This window comes from Hyperoodon ampullatus (genome assembly GCF_949752795.1).
Source record: "Hyperoodon ampullatus genome assembly, chromosome: 4".
NCBI lineage: Eukaryota > Metazoa > Chordata > Mammalia > Artiodactyla > Ziphiidae > Hyperoodon > Hyperoodon ampullatus.
The window spans coordinates 39126039-39145153 of NC_136917.1; the positions used below are offsets into that span (position 1 = coordinate 39126039).

Genomic DNA, 19115 nt, shown 5'->3' on the forward strand with positions numbered 1-19115 from the left:
GGGATCTGGGACTTCCCTGGTGGTCCAGTGGCTAAGACTCCAGGCTCCCAATGCAGGGGGCCCAGGTTCGATCCCTGGTCTGGGAACTAGATCCCACATGCCTCAACTAAGAGTCTGCATGCCACAGCGAAGATCTAGCACGCGGCAACGAAGATCCTGCGTGCCGCAACTAAGACCCTGCGCAGCCAAATAAATAAATAATTTTTAAAAAGAAAGAAAGAAAGCCTGGAATCCTAACCACTAGGACACTGGGGAACTCTTATGAAATGCATTTTTAAAGAGAACACATCTGCTGTGAGTTCCTGCTTGGGGAGGAAGCAATGCAAAAGGGTCCTTCTAACTAGCTGGGTGTGCCAGGCAGAAGGAACAACCTGAGCAAAGGCCATGAGAGTGCAAAGCCTGCTGGGTGAAGATGGAGTTTGACTCAGTGTGATGATGAAGGGGACAGGAGGGGCTGGAGAGGGTCTGAAGGCTCTGAAAGCAGGGCTGGGGGGCTTGGATTTCCTCCTGGGGTGATGGGCATGGGAAGGACTTAAGCGGCACCTGCCCCATGGGCCTGTTGGCTCAGCACACTCACAGTGAGTAAGTCCTTCTTATTGTGCAACTTTTGTCCTTTTCTCTGCCCAATCCCCACCCCCATTCCCACCCCTCTCACTCCATGTGGCCTGGAGTCACTCAGACTTGGGTTCAAATCTTAGCTCTTCCTCTAGAAAGCCTTCAGCAAGTCACCATAAGGTGGGCAGATACCCACCCCCATGGGGGCTGACCCATAAGATGGGTGGATAGCTCTCCTCCCAGATGGAGGTTGCACTCATAAGTTGAGAGTGGCAGGACATCCTCAGTTCCTGTCCCCTGTGGCTGAGCTATCTGCCAGCCTCAACAGGGCTGGGGGTCATCTCCCTTACTGGGCCCTGGTCAGTTGTGACTGTCTCCCACCTTGGTGCCCCATGCTTAGCCCCAGTGTTTAGCTGCCTCATGGGTGACCCTCAGGCTCCTCAGTTTCAGCACCTCACCCCCAACCCATTCCTCCCTGCAGCCTCAACACCAAGCCAAATACTTACAAGTCAGCCTGGCCTCTTTCTCCTCCTCCTCCTCCTCAGGGCCAGCCCGACCCCTGAGCTGCCCACTCTCCCCTCCCTCCCGACTTGACTCTGCCCCCTTCTCTGGGTGCAGGCCTGTCTCTGCTGGGATGTCTTTCTTCCAGTTCTGGGCTGAGCCCCTCTGAACCCTTCTCAGTGACGCCCTCCCTGGGGGAGGAAGCTGTATCCCCAGCCTCTGGAACAAAGCCGGACATAGAGCTGGAGCTTTATATTTATTTGTTGAATAAATGAATGAATGAATAAGTAAACCCCCCCTCCCCCAGCAGAGCCCTCACCGACCCCTCTGCATGCCCTCCCCAGACTCGTCCCTCCCTCTGGCCCAGCCCTAAGCCCACAGTGCTGGGGGTGTCTGTGTCTGGTTTTTTCTTCCCCAGACTGAGAGCTTCTCTAGGGCTGGGCTTGAGGCCTTTCTGGGGTCCCCATTCTTGCCACAGGGACGGAGCCCACTGCAGCGTGGCTTTGCAGCATGACTGATTTTGGAGAAGACGGTTTGATCAAATTGAGCAAGACTGGCTGATTGGCAAAGTTGTGTAGGGTATGGGGTGGGGCTGGGGGGTGGGTTGGACTTTTGGGGTCCACACAGGGTAGTGAGGAGGAAGGCGTTGCTTTCAGGGAGGGCTGAGAGTAAGAAGGGTTGTGGGTGTTTGGTAGCACACATGACTCCTAGCCCGTGTCTGAGGTCCGAGGCTGCAAAAATCGCCTAAGGCTCAAGGTCTGGCTGGGCCTGAGTTTAGAGTTTGTGAGTGTTTCAGATTTTAAGTCCCCAGGAAGCTCTGTGCATGCCTCTGCATTTGTGCATCCTGGCTGTGTGTTCATGAGCCTTGCAGGACGTGCCTGGCTTCAGTTTCGGGGTGTCGGGGGTGGGGGAGTATCTGTGTTTGTGTCCTGGCTCTGTGTGTGTCTCCCGCTCTGGATGGGTGTTGGGGAGCAGGGGGGATGTTCAGGAGGCTGGGTGTGTCTGTCACGCTGGTTCTGCCCGCGTCTCACCGCATAGCTGGCCTGAGTTTCCAAAAGGGTCTTCGGGTCCCAGGCTGTGTGGGTGGAGGGTGGGCAGGGACCCCGGGAGGCCAGGCCGGGGGCGGGGGAGCTCAGGGTTGGCCCCGGGGCGGAGCGAGCCGCCCAGGGCTGGGGGCGGGGCTGTCCGGCAGTCTCACTTCAGCGAAGTTGGCGGCGCGGAGGCTGGCCCCGGACGCGCCAGGAGCCCAGGGAAGGAGGGAGGAGGGAGGAGGGAGGAGGAAGGGTCGCGGCCGGCCGCCATGGGGCCGGGGCCCCGGGGCCGCCGCCGCCGTCGCCTGATGTCGCCGCCGCCACCCCTGCCGTCCGTGCGGACGCTGCCCTTATTGCTACTGCTAGCGGGGCCGGGGGCTGCAGGTGAGGGGCCGGGACCTGGCGGGAGGGATGGGGGTGAGTGGGTGGGGGAAGGGTAAGAACGGAGTGCAAGGCCTCCCCGAGTCTGGGGCTGGCGGGCCTGGGAACCAAGGACCAGAGCGCAGAGACAGGGAGCGCAGGAGCCCGGGGACCGTGTGGCAGTCCCGGGTGTCAGGGACCCAGAATTGGGAGTGGGGGCGAGGCAGGACCCCAGAAGCCCGAGGAACTGGGGCCCAGGGGAGATCTGAGCTGGGAATGAAGGGACACAGGAGCCCAGGACTGGGAGCTCGAGGTGCGGGGATCAAGATTAGCGCCGGGCGGGGGGTGGGGTGCGGGGGCGTGGGTAACCAAGAATCTGGGGCTCTCTCACAACCTACGCCCGTCTGGAGTCCTGGGAAGGTCACGATTGGAACCCAAGTACCCCCACGTCGGGGACCCCTCGCACAAAAGCCCCCCACCCCACCCCGAGCAGGGCTGGCCGGGCGGGGGGCGGGGAGGTGGCGCGAAGTTCTCGGAGCTCTAAACTCGGAGAAAACTTCCCAGGCCGGAGCGCGGCAAGACCCGGACCCGGATCCAGAGCTGGAGCTGGAGCCAGAGCTGCGCCCGCGCCCCTTCCCCCGCCCGCGGCCCCGCTCCCGCCCCTGGCTGCCAGGACCGGACGGCCCCGGGACCCCGTCCCCGCCTTGGGAAGGGAGGGGAGGGCAGGCGGCGCGAGCCCACGTGCTCCTCTCCGGCTCTGGCGCCCCCTCCCCGCAGCCCGAGCCCCTTACCCAGCCTGCCGGGGGGCCCCGCCCCTCCCCCTCCCCACTCTCCCCTCCCCCGCCCGGGACAATGGCCGCGCCGTCTAGACACCCCCTCCCCCCGGCCAGCCTCGCGCTTTCTTTGCCAGACAAAGCGGGACGGCGGCGGGGCCCGGGCCGGGGCTGCAGGGGTGCACCCCGTAAAGGGAGGCCTGGCCGGCAGGGAAGGGATGCGGGCCGAGTGGCCCTGGCCCTGGGTCTCTGGACCCTGACGTGGGGCTCAGCACTGGGAGGGGTGGGGGCTGCGGGAGGAAACGGGCCTCCCCAGCTCAGCCCCGGGGTCGATGGGGCAGGACCAGGCAGGAGCAGCCGCCCCCGCGAGGCCAGCGCACACCCACATGGCCTGTCACACATTCACAGGACACACAGTCTTGGGTCGCACATGCAGAGATGAGGACGTGCACGTGCGCACACACGCACAGAGTACACCTGCAGAGGAATACACCCAGCTCACACAAGGCACAGACATACACAGCTCACATGTGTTCACACTCGCATGCACATACAGTGACACATGTTCACACATACCCTGCACCACCAGCCCAAGACCTCACACACACTGCCTGCACACACTCAGATGCACATAGATGCAAGGACATGCCTACACCCAGCTCACACATGCAGACAGACGGGCACATCCAACCCATACACAGACACACCCAGGCACACAGAGGTCACACACAGACACAGCTATATACCCAGATACGTATTTCACATACATGGACACACAAAAAGTTTCAGTCTATAAACATCTCTACATCCATGCAGGTCACGCAAACACACATGTGGCTCACGGGGCCCACAGCTCAGCAGGGCCCACGGCTTGTGTCATGTGGCCCCCAGTGTGAGTTCGCAAACACCCACGGGCTCCTGTCTGGGTAATAGTGTCCTGTCTGCTTGTCCCTTGAGGAAGGGGACAGAAGCCCTGTTTGGTGCCTTCCCATGTCCAGCTTAATTTGTTCTATCTCTCCCTTTTTATCTGTCTCTGTCCATCTCTATCATCTTCTCTCTGTGTCTGCCTGCTTCTAGTTTCCTCTTTTATGTCTGTCTCTGTTTTTCTAATTTTCCTCTTCCTCTCCCTTTCTTTCTCTCTCTCTCTCTCTCTCTCATACATGCACACACAGGCACACATGCACACAGCAGCCCCACACCTGCTGGCACACACAATTCTCCACTAGCTCACACCCCGCCACGCCCCTGACCCATCTGACAGGACAGTTCAACTGTGCCACACCCCAGAGGGACACAGCCCTCAGGGATGGCGACGCTGGACAGGGCAGCCCACATCTTGTGCCAGCTGCCCCTCCCTTCAGTACAAACCCTATCCCTGCAACACCCAATGCTGGAGGCACATGGAGTACATGCCTTGGCATCTCTCCCCAGACCTAGCACACAAGCCTGCCCAGCTGGAGTAGATGCCCAACATCAGGGGAAGGAAGACCCATATGCCCCTAGGACTCCCTGCCACTGCCCCCTCCACAACCCCAGGATCTGGGCACACAGTCTCAGACCTCCCTTCAACACTCAGCAGCACCCTCGCTTCCTGCCTTAGCACTCCCCCCTATTCTGGCAGCTTCTGAGCGCCCACATCTGGCATAAGTCGGCCCCTCCTCCTGCCCGCCCCTGCCTTGTGGTTCCCAGGGCTCGAGCTGGCAGGGACAGCTGCAGCCCTAACAGCTGGGGCCAGGGTGGGGGGCCGTGGGAACTGTGGATGGGGGGCTCCCGGCACTCGCAGAGACGCCCCCAGCCTGGCGCAGCTGTTGCCTGGGGGAGGAAAGGAGGGAGTCTCACTCTGGGCTGGGGTTCCTGGGTGCCTTCCTGACACCCCCACCTTCCTTCACCCCTACCCAGCGCCCCCTTGCCTGGATGGAAGCCCATGTGCGAATGGAGGTCGCTGCACCCAGCTGCCCTCCCGGGAGGCTGCCTGCCTGTGAGTGCCTGGCTCTGAGCCATGAGTGGGCCCTGTCTGGGGAGGCGGTCTGTCTTCTCCCCCTGCCTCTGTGTTCATCACAGATGCTTCTACCACTTCCTACATGTGTGTGGCTTGGGCAACCCCTTGTTTCCCCACTGAATGCAGCAGAGTTAGGAGCAGAGGCTCTGGAGTCTGCCTGGCCTGGGTTCAAATCCCACATCATGTTGCTGATGGCCTGAGACTTAAAACTCTTTAAGCCCCAGTGTCCCAGTCTTGAAAATGGGCCCACCAACACCAACTTCACAGAATTCTCTGCTGCCTGAGGTCTTGTGTAAATCCCCTGATGGACAGGTAGTTATTCAATCAACAAATTTTCAGGCACTAGTGACAGTGGCTTGATAGTAGTGGGTACAGCATCTGCACGTTCCCACATCTCAAGATTTAGTGGTGGGGACACAAGAGCCCTGATCTGCCACGTTCTTGCTGTGTGGCCTTGAGTGAGTCACTTGCCCTCCCTGAACCTCATTGATCTGTGACACAGGGTGCTTCTCCCTGGCTTGTGACCAGAAGGGGCCTCCAAAATGCAATGTTGGATAATGCAAGGAAAGACAGAGGGTTGGGGGAGCAGGGCAGGGCCTGGGAAATTGCTGAGCCGAGGCAGACAGAACTCAGTTTGAATTCTGGGCTCAAAGCAAGTGCTTTGAGCTCTGTGCCTTAGTTTTTGCATCTGGAAAATGGGGCAATAATAGTTCCCTCCTTTATGGGGTTGATTGTAAAGATTGAGATCCTTCATATGGTGAAATCAGCATAGTGTTGGGCATACAGTAAATGCTTAATAAATGGGATTGCCATTATTAATAATGGTAGGGACACAGGAAATAGGTGCCATAAGGTGGAACCTCTCAAGGTTATGGGGAAATGCTTGGTTCCTTTCTATAATATTATCGTTAGTAAAAGCAGCTCACCCACTAGCCATTGATCGATTCATTAATGTATCCATTTATTCAGCAACATGTGTGCCAGGTCCAAGCTGGGTGGTCTGGGTTGACATTAGAGCCCCTTTGAAGTTACACACGCACTTGGGAGCACCACTGTGGCTCACCTGGGTGGGGGTCTTAGCCTGGTTGAGCGGGTTCCTCGGGTTGGGACGGTGGGAGTCGGGGGTAAAGTGGGACCTTACCCAGAGCTACTCACCTGGGAGGCGGAGCCGCGTGGCCGGGCGCCTGCGTTTGGAGCTCCGTGCCTGGAATGCTGCCGACAGGTGAATGCGCCCGCGGCTGCCCCGCCCCCCGACAGGTGAATCACCGGCCCGCGCGGCGGCCCGGAGCCCGGATTTCCCGGAGTGGAGAGAGCTCAGTTCCCAGACGTGGGCCGTGGGAAGCACTCCCCACGCCCCCCACCCCCAGTCCCCTTCAAGATTCCAAATTCTCGTGTGCTTTCGGGGTCGCCCCAATCTGTCACCCCTCCATGGATCCCCCAACTCTCCGCTTCAAAGTAGGCTCTCAAACCCTTGTCTCTATCTCTTAGTGCTCGCCTCCCCAGCCAGTCCACCCCGCCAAGTCCGTGCTCCCACCCCCCCCACACACACACCCCTGCCCCCGCCCGTCTCCCGCAAAGCACTGGCGGTTGGGCGGGGCGCGGGCGAAGTTGGAACCAGCCAGACCGGTCGGCAGGGGCGCGGGGCGCAGAGCGTGGGAACCCGCCCGGGGCGCCGGGAGGGGGCCGCGCGGCCACGCCCTGCTTGACGTGGGCGGGGGCGGTGCGCAGTTCTCCGCGCCCAGAGCAGCACTTCCTCTCCCGGCGAGCAGTTTTGGCTGCCGTCCTTGGCCTGAGGGCCTTGGGAGAGGGCGCTTGGGAGCTGGGTTCTCCCCTTCTTACACCATCTGCACCCGGCCGTGCCCCGACTTGTTTCAGTGGGGGCCTGGGTGAGGGGATCTTGTGGGTGACGCTAAAGACTGAGTCAGCTACTTAAGTTTAGCCCCGAGCGACCTGCACAAGCCAGAGGAGGAAACGGCGCGAGGGGTGGGGTGGGTAGCGTCGGGGGACGGGCCTGGACCCTCTTGTCTCTCCAAGCCCCTCCCTCTGACCCCACCGTCTGGAAGTTTCTGGTCTTGAGACCAACCCCCATATTTACCCGCACATTCAATGTTGCCTTGGGGGGTTTGGAGGGGGCTGCAGGCTGAAGAACCTTCCTCCAACAAGAGGGCGCCAGCGTTGGTGGCCACCTCCTCCCCGCAACGGGAGGAAGGGTAGTATGTGCCCCCAGGAAAGGAGTTGAGGATTGGTGGGGGTTCTCCTGCCTGTCCATGTGAGAGTCCATATTCGTGAATGAGGCTATGGGTTGGTATCTGATTATTTGCCAAGGCAACACATCGTGTTGATGTGTCCTTCTGTGTATCTGTGTATATTTGGGGGTCTGTCTGTGTGCGCCTGGGAATCTGAGACTTTGCATTTCCCGTTTCCTCTACTCTTCCCCACACAGCCCCATGACCCCCTCCCTCACTGTGAAAAATGTATTTGCTTTTCCCCACCCCCATCACTATCCTTATCCTGTGGCTTAGTTTCCTGTGGCTACTGTAACAGGTTACCACAAACTGAGTGGTTGAAACCGATAGAAATTTATTCTCGCAGTTCTGGAGGCCAGAAGTCTGAAATCAAGGTATTGGCAGTCACAGTCTCTCCAACGGCTTTAGCGGAGAGTCCTTCCTTCCCTCTTCCAGCTTCTAGAACCTCCAGGTGTTCCTCCAGTCTCTTCACATGGCCTTCTCTTTCTCTCAAATCTCCCTTTGCCTTTCACTTGAAAGTAAGGACAGTTGTCACTCAATTTTGGGCCCACCTGGATAATCCAGGATGATCTCATCTTTTTTTTTTTTTTTTTTTTTTTTGTGGTACGCGGGCCTGTCACTGCTGTGGCCTCTCCCGTTGCGGAGCACAGGCTCCGGACGCGCAGGCTCAGCGGCCATGGCTCACGGGCCCAGCCGCTCCGCGGCATGTGGGATCTCCCCGGACCGGGGCACGAACCCGTGTCCCCTGCATCGGCAGGCGGACTCTCAACCACTGCGCCACCAGGGAAGCCCCCAGGATGATCTCATCTTGACATCCATCATTTAATTACATCACTAATTACATCTCTTTTTCCAAATAAGATCACAGTCACAGGTTCTGGGACATGGACATAACTTTTCTGGGGCCACTGCTCAACCCACTACATCTTTCATGGCCCTCATGGCCCTCATGGCCCTCACCGCTCTCACCACCGCCCCACCCCGGCATGTTGTTTATTAATTCATTATTTGTATATCTTCTCTTTGCCGGACCTGGCTGTGAACATCAAGAAGGTAGGGACTACTTTAATTGTGTTTGCTGCTGTATTCCTATTGCTAAGAACATAGTAGGTGCTCAGGGAATATTTGTTGCATGGATGAATGAGTGTGCGTGTTTGTTTGCTTGTGTGTTTCTTGTCTTTCTTGTGCAGATCTCTGTGTTTGGGGCTGTCCTGCCCTCACATTCCCCACCAGGCCATTTCTGCCCACAGGTGCCCACCAGGCTGGGTGGGTGAACGGTGTCAGCTGGAAGACCCCTGCCATTCCGGCCCCTGTGCTGGCCATGGTGTCTGCCAGAGCTCGGTGGTGGCAGGCACCGCCCGGTTCTCCTGCCGCTGCCCCCGTGGCTTCCGAGGTAAGGGAGGGTCTGGAAGGGAGCCCGAGGCAGGCAAGGGTGTGGTCAGCCCAGGCTCACCCTTTCTGGTTCCGTCCAGGCCCAGACTGCTCCCTGCCAGACCCCTGCCTCAGCAGCCCCTGTGCCCATGGTGCCCGCTGCTCGGTGGGGTCCGATGGCCGCTACGTCTGCTCCTGCCCACCTGGCTACCAGGGCCGCAGCTGCCGAAGCGATGTGGATGAGTGCCGGATGGGCGGACCCTGCCGCCATGGTGGCACCTGTCTCAACACGCCTGGCTCCTTCCGCTGCCAGTGCCCAGTTGGCTACACAGGGCCACTGTGTGAGAGCCCCTCGGTGGCCTGTGCCCCCTCGCCGTGCCGTAACGGGGGCACCTGTAGACAGAGTGGCGACCTCACCTATGACTGTGCCTGCCTTCCTGGTGAGGGAGCTGTACCTAAGGGAGGCAGCAGAGGTGGGGGACAGCAGGCCAGCCTGGCAATGACCATCCTTGCTTCCTCCTCCCATGCTAGGGTTCGAGGGCCAAAACTGTGAAGTGAATGTGGACGACTGTCCAGGGCACCGATGTCTGAATGGGGGGACGTGTGTGGACGGTGTCAACACCTACAACTGCCAGTGCCCTCCTGAGTGGACAGGTGAGCAGTGGGACCAGAGGGAAGACCTTGGGTGGGCATGCACCAGGTGACTAGACTGGGGCATCTGTGTGCCACAGGCCAATTCTGTACGGAGGACGTGGACGAGTGTCAGCTGCAGCCCAACGCTTGCCACAATGGGGGCACTTGCTTCAACACACTGGGTGGCCACAGCTGTGTGTGTGTCAATGGCTGGACAGGCGAGAGCTGCAGTCAGAATATTGATGACTGTGCCACGGCTGTGTGCTTCCATGGGGCCACCTGCCATGACCGTGTGGCCTCCTTCTACTGTGCCTGCCCCATGGGCAAAACTGGTGAGTGGCTGTTTTCCCTGTAGGCAGCAGGGAGCCATTGATGGTTCTTGAGTAGAGGCAAAGATGGAGTCTGACTTGAGTATTAGAATGATTATGCTGGAAGCTAGATTTGGGGTGAAGGATAAGCCTGAGAGAGGCCTGGGAGGAGGCTGGCAAACAGTCCAGGGCAAAAACCATGGGAATTTAGAGCTAAACTGTGACTGAGAAAGAGAGGGGAAAAAGTCCAAAGGGAAGTGGCAAAGGTCAGGGAAGGTGTTTGGGAGGGGGACTTGGAAACTGATGGAAGGGTATGTCAGACAGAGGGTACTGCAGAAGCAAAGACTTGATGGTAGGACGCTTTTATAATCAGAAAAAGAATCAATAGATTTAAAAACGATATGTGGATGTTTCCAACTTCAAATGGTTCAGAAAAAAAGAAAGATAAAGCTTACAGTAGTTGAATCTAGGTGGTGGGTATATGAATAAACTTTTTTGTATGTTTGAACTTTTCATAATAAATGATTGGGGGAAAATAGCTACTAAATACAATGCTGGTTAGTAAAAACAAAAAACAAAACATAAAACCATATTTGGGGGTGGGGGAGCTCTGGGCAGAGCTGGGGGGGATCTCTGCCCTTGACCTCTACCTACTCCTTCCCAGGACTTCTGTGTCATCTGGATGACGCCTGTGTCAGCAACCCCTGTCATGAGGATGCTATCTGCGACACGAACCCGGTGAACGGCAGGGCCATCTGCACCTGTCCACCTGGCTTCACAGGCGGGGCTTGTGACCAGGATGTGGATGAGTGTTCCATCGGTGAGGGGGCGCTGTCTGAGAGTCAGGAAGGAGGGGGGAGGCGGTTGTCAGCCGGCCACACCCACACCCGCCGTGACTCCTCCTGCAGGCGCCAACCCTTGTGAGCACCTGGGCCGGTGCGTGAACACACAGGGCTCATTCCTGTGCCAGTGCGGCCGTGGCTACACTGGTCCGCGTTGCGAGACCGATGTCAATGAGTGCCTCTCCGGCCCCTGCCGCAACCAGGCCACGTGCCTCGACCGTATAGGCCAGTTTACCTGCATCTGCATGGCAGGTGTGTGGTGGGCGTGGCTGGGGCGGGGCCTGAGGTGGGGAGGCGGGGTGAGAAAAGCCTCAGGCAGGGCCGGAGAGGGGAGGGAAGGGAAGGGAGCTGGGACTGTGAGGCTGAAGCCTGGGATGAGGTGGAGGCGGAGCCAGAGCAGAATCTTGTGCAAGGTTGCAGGCATGGTCAAGTGGAGTCGGTGGAACCTCAGATGGGCTGGGAGTGGAGTCTGGACACTATGGGGTGGCAATGACATGAGGGCAGGACCACGGGTCTGGAGTGATCAAGGCGGAGCCTGCAGACAGAAATGCACTGATGCCGGGGGTGGGATTGAGGCTGGGCACAAGGCTATGGTGGGCCCTGAGGCTGGGACCTGGGGACAAGACAGAGTCTGAGGACTGGAGAGGGCAAGGGCTGGTCTGAAGGCAAGGCCCATATGGAGTCTCATAAGCCTTGAACCAGTTGGGGCCACAGCTGAATGAAGGTCCAGCCTGAGTCTAAAAACTGAATCTAGGGTTGGGAGGCGGCAAGGCCAAGGCTCAGGGGAACTGTCTGTAAGTGGGAAGGGGGTGTGTCCCCCCTTGCTCTCCCTTCAGACCAGAAGCTAACCCCCATTGCCCTAATCCCCTGCCCTCTATCCCCAGGCTTCACAGGCACTTACTGCGAGGTGGACATGGACGAGTGTCAGAGCAGCCCGTGTGTCAACGGCGGGGTCTGCAAGGACAGAGTCAATGGCTTCAGCTGCACCTGCCCCTCGGGTGAGGACTCTGGGCCAGGGAGCCTTAAAAAGACGAGTCTCTGAAGGGACAAAGGCTCCAGGATGGGAGCTTATAAGACCGTGTTAGTGGTTACCTATCGTAACAGAAACCACCTTATGAAAAACATTGAAATTAATTTAAAACTAAGTAAATGGACTCCCCACCCAAACAAGGCAGCTCTGGTGAGGGGTGACTGCTCTGACCCTGTCTGGCCCTCTGTTCCTCCCACACCCCCCACTCCAGGCTTCAGCGGGGCTATGTGTCAGCTGGACGTGGATGAATGCGCCAGCACACCCTGCCGGAATGGAGCCAAGTGCGTGGACCAGCCGGATGGCTATGAGTGCCGCTGCGCAGAGGGTGAGGGAGGGCCAGTGACAAGTTGACAAGAATCTGGAGGCGGGGCTAGTGGGGGAAAGGGCCAATAATTACCTGGGGGAAAAGTTGGGGGCAGGGCTGCAGCAAGGCAGGACCTCAGCAGGGCCAATGAAAGAGCCAGGAGGCGGAGCCAATGATGGACACAAGCAGAGGTAAGGCTGGGGGTGAGGCCAAAGGGTCTAGCAGGATAGGTGTGCACTTAACTGGAGGGGTGGGGTCCGACCCCCTACATCCCCAGGCACTTCCCATGTGTCCCCATTTCCAGTGGAGGGAGAGGCAAATCAGGGCTCATAGTGTAAAGATTGGAAGCAGGGTCACGCTAGGGGTGGGATTTAACTGCGATAGGGTCCTGGCCAGGGACGAGTCTTGGAGCTTGTAGCTGGATGGAATGGAGCTACAGTCAGGGGCAGGGCCTGAACTGAGCCCGCCTCCTGTTGGCTCGATGGGCCGGGCCTGAGGTAGAGCTGAGCCAGAATCGGGCAGAAGCCATGGCTGTGGGCAGGACCTTGGCCGGTGGGCGGAGCCTAACCCTCTGTCCCCGCAGGCTTCGAGGGCACAGTGTGTGAGCACAACGTGGATGACTGCTCGCCAGACCCATGCCACCATGGGCGCTGTGTGGATGGCATCGCCAGTTTCTCATGCGCCTGTGCCCCGGGCTACACCGGCACGCGCTGTGAAAGCCAGGTGGACGAGTGCCGAAGCCAGCCCTGCCGCCACGGTGGCAAATGCCTAGACCTGGTGGACAAATACCTCTGCCGCTGCCCTCCCGGCACCACAGGTGGGGCCGGGGGCTGGGCTGGAGCAGAAACAGTACATCTGGTAGGACACAGAGGGTTCGGGAATGGTGCTCCTGGTAGGGCACAGTGGTGGCAATCCCTGTCATGTTCCCCTTCCCCAGGTGTGAACTGTGAGGTGAACATTGATGATTGTGCTAGCAACCCCTGCACCTTTGGAATCTGCCGGGACAGCATCAACCGCTATGACTGTGTCTGCCAGCCTGGCTTCACAGGTGGGCAAGTGGCTGCCGTGGAATGGAGGTCTTTATAGGGTGAGGGTGAAATCACCCATCTTTCTTGGCCAGGTTTTGCCCCTCTCTTTGCACACTCTGGTCCAACGAGATGGTCCACGCTTTGCCCTGAGACAGTGCTTTCTCTCATTGGCGTGTTTTCCCCATATTAGCTCAAGATTATCCTGGAACATATGGGAAGGTGTTCAGACTCAGGGATTGAGGTGTTTCTGAGTGGGGCCAGGGTAACCCTTGGTGGAAATGAAAGTGATTTCATATAAGTTTGGGGACAAGGATGATTTGGAGCAAGGTACCTCTGGGTTGAGGAGGTGGGTATCCTAATTTGCACAAGAGATGATGTGTTGTGAAGCAAATGAGATTGTCCTTGCTCAAGGGTGTGGCTCTGCTAAATGGGGCAAGGCTGTCCCTCCCCGGTAGGCTCCGGCTATCCTCGTTCTGGGACGAGGTTGTCTGCCTGCTCCCCAGGGCCTCTCTGCAACGTGGAGATCAACGAGTGTGCGTCCAGCCCATGCGGTGAGGGGGGCTCCTGCGTGGATGGTGAAAATGGCTTCCAATGCCTCTGCCCACCTGGCTCCCTGCCCCCGCTCTGTCTTCCCCCAAGCCATCCCTGCACCCAAGAACCCTGCAGTCATGGCGTCTGCCACGACGCGCCTGGAGGGTGAGGCCTCTCCCCCAACCCCTGATCCCCACTGCTTCCCTGCCCTCCTGCCAGCCCTGACTGCCTCCCCCTTCAGGTTCCGCTGCGTGTGTGAGCTTGGCTGGAGTGGCCCTCAGTGCAGTCAGAGCCTCGCTCGAGATGCCTGTGAATCCCATCCCTGCTGGGCAGGCGGCACCTGCACCAGTGATGGAACGGGCTTCCGCTGTACCTGTCCCCCTGGTGTCCAGGGTGCGTGTCCCCACTTTCCCTCCCCAGGGCTGCCTCCTCCCTTCTTCCTTCTCATTTCCCTTCTGTTCCATTCTCCCTTCCTTCTCTGCATTTATACCTCCCCCCACTTTTTTTCCTCTCCCATCCCTACCCAGGAGCTTAGGAAGTGGGTATCAAGGTGGGGACCTTGGTGGGGAGATGGGAAAATGGAATCTTTCAAGACTGTCTCACTCTGCCTGCCCACTACAGGCCGTCAGTGTGAGCTGCTGTCCCCCTGCACCCCAAATCCCTGTGAACATGGGGGCTACTGTGAGTCTGCCCCTGGCCAGCTGGCTGTCTGCTCCTGCCCCCCTGGTTGGCAAGGTACATCAGCTGCTTCTTCCTCTTCCTCTCCCTCATCTCCTCTGCAACCTGCCCCATACTGGGTGATGCCGGGGACCCAGAGAGGGAGTCACTCCTGGTTCTTCCTTTTAGGGGAGGTTCTTTCTGGGAAGAGACAGAGCTAGACACAGACACTTGCAGCCTGTGTGGTCAGTTCAGAAGAAGAGGAAGGGCTACGGGGTTGGGGAAGCTAGGAATAGGCTGAGAGTTCTGGGGACAGCCTGGAGGAGCAGACCTCAGTCACAGAATGCATTCACCACCCTCTGAAACAAGGAGAAGGCAGTTCTGGAACAGTGTGTGCAAAATGCCCAGAGGCAAACTCTTCTTGCCTTCATCCATCTCAGCCTTCAGGTTCTTCCTGAGAGCCAGGTACCCTCAGACCCTACCCTGCGCCTTCTAACCCGGTGTGTTATTTTACTGCCCACCCCCAGGCTCACGATGTCAGCAGGACGTGGATGAATGTGCTGGCCCCTCACCCTGTGGTCCCCATGGTACCTGCACCAACCTGGCAGGGAGTTTCAGCTGTACCTGCCACGAGGGCTATAGTGGCCCTTCCTGTGATCAGGACATCGATGACTGTGACCCCAGTGAGTTCAGGGGAGCTCTTGGGGGGGGGGTGTTGCTGACCTAGGGAACAGGTTCATCAAGCCCCTGCATGTGCCTAGCACTGTGTTTTCATTTCATCTTCACAGTTATCTTACTTTCCCCATTTTGCTCATGAAAACTGAGGCCCCAAAGAGGTTAAGTGACTTGCCCAAGGTCATGCAGCAAGTAGAGGGATGAGCTGGGAGAGGACTCTGAAGCCTATATAGATTGGCTCTGGCAGCAAGCAAGTTAGGATTGTGTGTGAAGTATGAGATAACAGGCCCCTAGTGAGGCTCCAGGAGCTCTGTTCAATGGACAAATAATGCAAGCCACATATGAATTACATTTTTTCTAATAGCCACATTAAAAAGTAAACAAAACAAACAAAAACAGGTTTATTTAACCTAATACATAAAAATATTATCATTTCAGTGTAATCAATTTAAAATTATTGAGATATTTTACATTCCTTTTTTTTTTTCATACTGAGTCTTCACAATCTGAAATCTGGTGTCTGTTTTATGCTTACAGTACATCTCAAATTGGACCAGCCACATGTCAAGGGCTCAAGAGCCACATGTGGTCAGTGGCCACTTTACTGGCTAGCCCAGGTCTGGAGGAGACCTCCTGTGCTGAGTCCAGGACTTAAGCAGACACAACTAGTACTTGGCAACTCAAAGGGACCCTTTTTTGGCTTCTCCAGCCCCTCCCCCCTTCAACATAGGCGAGGTTTCCAGATAAGGGAGGGGGTGAGGCCACAGAGGGGACAGGGTTTGATCCCCCTGGCCAAATGTGCCCCTCCCAATTAAGCCTGGTTTTCTCCTAATTCCCCTCTACACAAGACATGGCCAGGTCAGTCTGGACTGACAGGGGGCAAGGTGTGTGACCAGACCTCCTCCTTTCTGACCATAGACCCCTGCCTGAATGGTGGCTCATGTCAGGATGGAGTGGGCTCCTTTTCCTGCTCCTGCCTACCTGGCTTTGCTGGCCCCCGCTGCGCCCGAGATGTGGATGAGTGTCTGAGCAGCCCCTGCGGCCCAGGCACCTGCACAGACCACGTGGCCTCCTTCACCTGCACCTGCCCGCCGGGTTATGGAGGCTTCCTCTGCGAGCAGGACCTACCTGACTGCAGCCCCAGGTGGGTGGGGCCTGTCCTTGGAGTCAGGGGCCCTGGCATCGGATGGGGAGTGGGACCTGAAGAGTGGGGACAAGGGGAGTCCTCGGCTTGGCACCCACCTCAGGACTCTGATGCCTGATGGGTTAGTGTCCGGGAAGGGGCAGGCCATCTATTGGGAGGCCACCTTAGGTACCCTGGTCCCTGAGGGAGCCAAGCCAGACCAGGGTGGGGTCTCCACGTGGCTTCCACGTAGCCCAGAAGTACCTGGTATATCGGGACTAAGGGACAGGACGGGGAGGGGCCTCTGCTGGGACTGCAGCTTCTCCTTGGGGTAGGGGTTTTGCCTACTCAAAGCTAGGAGGGGCCCATGGGGGAGGGTGGGGCCTTGGAGGGGGCGGGGCCTGACACGCCCCTCCTTTCCCTCCAGCTCCTGCTTCAATGGTGGGACCTGCGTGGATGGTGTGAACTCGTTCAGCTGCCTGTGCCGCCTGGGCTACACTGGCGCACACTGCCAACATGAGGCCGACCCTTGCCTCTCGCGACCCTGCTTGCACGGGGGCGTCTGCACTGCCGCCCACCCCGGCTTCCGCTGTGCCTGCCCTGAAGGCTTCACGGGCACACAGTGCCAGGTGGGTGGTGTCACTGGAGTTTTGGGGGAGAGTCTAGAAGGATAGTCTGAGGAAGGGGCCTGCTGGGTACTCTGATTGGGAAGCCTGCCTGGATCCTGGGGGAGGAATCTGGAGAGGTATTCTGGAGCCTGCCCAGGACTCTGGAGGAGAAGCTGGGTCCGTTTTCAAGGGTCCCCAAGAGCAGACACCGTGGCCTTCCTTTCCAGACGCTGGTAGACTGGTGCAGCCGCACGCCTTGTCAGAATGGGGGCCACTGTGCCCGGACCGGGGCCTCTTTCTACTGCCTTTGCCCCTCGGGATGGAGCGGCCGCCTCTGTGACATCCAGAGTCTACCCTGCAGAGAGGCCGCAGCCCAAATCGGTGAGGGGGGTGCACGTGACTGGGTTTGGGGGGCTTGGGAGGGTGTGTATGCACATACTTCCTGCTAGTGTGAGCCGAATGAGAGTGCAACAGAGCATGTAGACATGGTGGGGATATGTGACTCTGTGACAGCTGGCCGGGACAAGGATGGTGTGTATGTCTATCACCATGAGACAACCAGGACGTCTGCAACGCTGTGTGTGACCTAGTTGGCGTGAGCTTTGAAGGTGTGTGCGTGTCAGTTTCAGAGGATGTGTGACAACCTGACAGAGTGTGGCTGAGACCTTGGTGACTGAAGCTAGTTGGGGGTGTTGGGTAGTGCTGTGTGTGATGTGGGCCGGGAGGAGGGAGCCTGCCTGACGCTGTTCTCCTCTGTCCAGGGGTGCCTATGGAGCAGCTGTGTCAGGCTGGTGGGCAGTGCGTGGACAAGGACAGCTCCCATTACTGCGTGTGCCCAGAGGGCCACACAGGCAGTCACTGTGAGCGGGAGGTGGACCCCTGCTTGGCCCAGCCCTGCCAGCATGGGGGCACCTGCCGAGGCTACATGGGAGGTTATGTGTGCGAGGTAAGGAGCGCCCAGTGGAGGGGACCGGGGAGCTAGTCACTCCTGGGTGGGTCTGGCTACACATCTCTGTGTGTCTATAGCCTGTTGTGGTGTCTCTCTCTAGGCATGTCTGCGTTTTTGCTTTTGTGACTCTGGGTATATCTTTGTGGGTGTCATTCTGGGTAGATCTTAGGGTGTCTCTCTCTGTCTGGGTGTACTTCTGTCTTTGGTTGTTTCTTGGACATATCTATGTGTGTCTCTGTGCATGGTGTCTCTTTGGGTACGAATGCATGTGCCAGTGTCTGAATGTGCATCTCTGGTTGTGTGTGTCTTGTGTGTATCTGGGTATCTGGGTGTTTCTCCTGTGGGTCTGTCTTGTGCGTTTGTATTGTGTGTGTCCCTTTGCACTGAGTGTATCTGTAGCCCTTGTGCCTGCGTGTCCTTCCATGTCTGGGTGTGTTTCCATGTACTGGTGTGTTTCCATGTACTGGGTGTGTGTGTGTTTCTGCACACTGGGCATGTCTCTGTGTTGGATGACTGTATGTGTCCTTTTGCACTGGGAGTCTCTGTATCTTCGTGGCGAGTATCTGTGTCTCTCTGGGCTGAGTGGGTCCCTGCCTCACCCCCACCGCAGTGTCCAGCTGGCTACACTAGTGACAACTGTGAGGATGACATGGACGAGTGTGCCTCCCAGCCCTGCCAGCATGGGGGCGTCTGCATTGACCTCGTGGCCCGCTATCTCTGCTCGTGTCCTCCAGGAACGCTGGGTAGGCCAGTGTCAGGGTTGGGGGACAGGACAGGAGGCTGGGTTTCTGACCGCTCCTGACTGCTCCCCCTCCCCCCTTCCTCTAGGTGTGCTCTGCGAGATTAATGAGGATGATTGTGGCCCAGGCCCCCCCCTGGACCCGGGCCCCCGGTGCCTGCACAATGGTACCTGTGTGGACCTGGTGGGTGGCTTCCGCTGCACCTGCCCCCCGGGATACACCGGCCTGCGCTGTGAGGCGGACATCAATGAGTGTCGTCCAGGTGCCTGCCATGCGGCACATACTCGGGACTGCTTGCAGGACCCAGGTGGGGGCTTCCACTGCCTTTGTCATGCCGGCTTCACAGGTAAGCATGGGAGAGGGGGCTGGCCTGCGATCCTGCCTGTGTTCCCCATTGTGGCTGATCCACGTGCTTCTGCTTGCCCAGGTCCCCACTGTCAGACTGTCTTGTCTCCCTGTGAGTCGCAGCCATGCCAGCATGGAGGCCAGTGCCATCCCAGCCCCGGCTCTGGGGGAGCTCTGACTTTCTCTTGCCACTGTGTCCCGGTAGGTGGGGTGGACACTCACATCAAGGTCTCTGGGAGAGGAGTGGGATCATGCCCTCATGGGTGGGTGTGGCTTTAGGGGAGAAGAGGTGTAAGATGGAAGGGGTTTCTGGGAAATGTTGAAATTACCTGGAGGTTGTGTGTTTGTGTGTGTGTGTCCCTCTGGAATTTGGAGTTGTGGCCTCTTGGGGAAGGCTGGGCTTACCTGCAAGGTGGGGCTCCAGTGCAAGAGGGAGAGGTTGAGCCAGACCTAGGGAGACTGGAGGTCCAACCTTTCCCAAGTCCTGACCCCCCCATATTCCCCTC

At 58.2% G+C, this 19115-nt stretch overlaps 1 protein-coding gene across 1 annotated transcript in view; it reads left to right on the top strand.

The window, feature by feature from the left end:
- Positions 1–2356: 2356 nt before the first annotated feature.
- Positions 2357–19115, top strand: part of NOTCH3 (notch receptor 3) — a gene marked incomplete at both ends in the record, with an annotated part of 32602 nt that continues 15843 nt past the window's right edge. Inside the window, 23 exons of the mRNA XM_079703195.1 lie at positions 2357–2471; positions 5120–5198; positions 8716–8858; positions 8938–9276; positions 9368–9490; positions 9568–9801; positions 10442–10597; positions 10686–10871; positions 11504–11617; positions 11861–11974; positions 12537–12770; positions 12891–13001; positions 13485–13677; positions 13754–13905; positions 14134–14247; positions 14697–14852; positions 15763–15988; positions 16395–16596; positions 16803–16956; positions 17337–17521; positions 18135–18267; positions 18353–18610; positions 18692–18810. Coding sequence (XP_079559321.1) covers positions 2357–2471; positions 5120–5198; positions 8716–8858; positions 8938–9276; positions 9368–9490; positions 9568–9801; positions 10442–10597; positions 10686–10871; positions 11504–11617; positions 11861–11974; positions 12537–12770; positions 12891–13001; positions 13485–13677; positions 13754–13905; positions 14134–14247; positions 14697–14852; positions 15763–15988; positions 16395–16596; positions 16803–16956; positions 17337–17521; positions 18135–18267; positions 18353–18610; positions 18692–18810 — 3840 coding nt within the window. The remainder of the gene's footprint in view (positions 2472–5119; positions 5199–8715; positions 8859–8937; positions 9277–9367; positions 9491–9567; positions 9802–10441; positions 10598–10685; positions 10872–11503; positions 11618–11860; positions 11975–12536; positions 12771–12890; positions 13002–13484; positions 13678–13753; positions 13906–14133; positions 14248–14696; positions 14853–15762; positions 15989–16394; positions 16597–16802; positions 16957–17336; positions 17522–18134; positions 18268–18352; positions 18611–18691; positions 18811–19115) is intronic.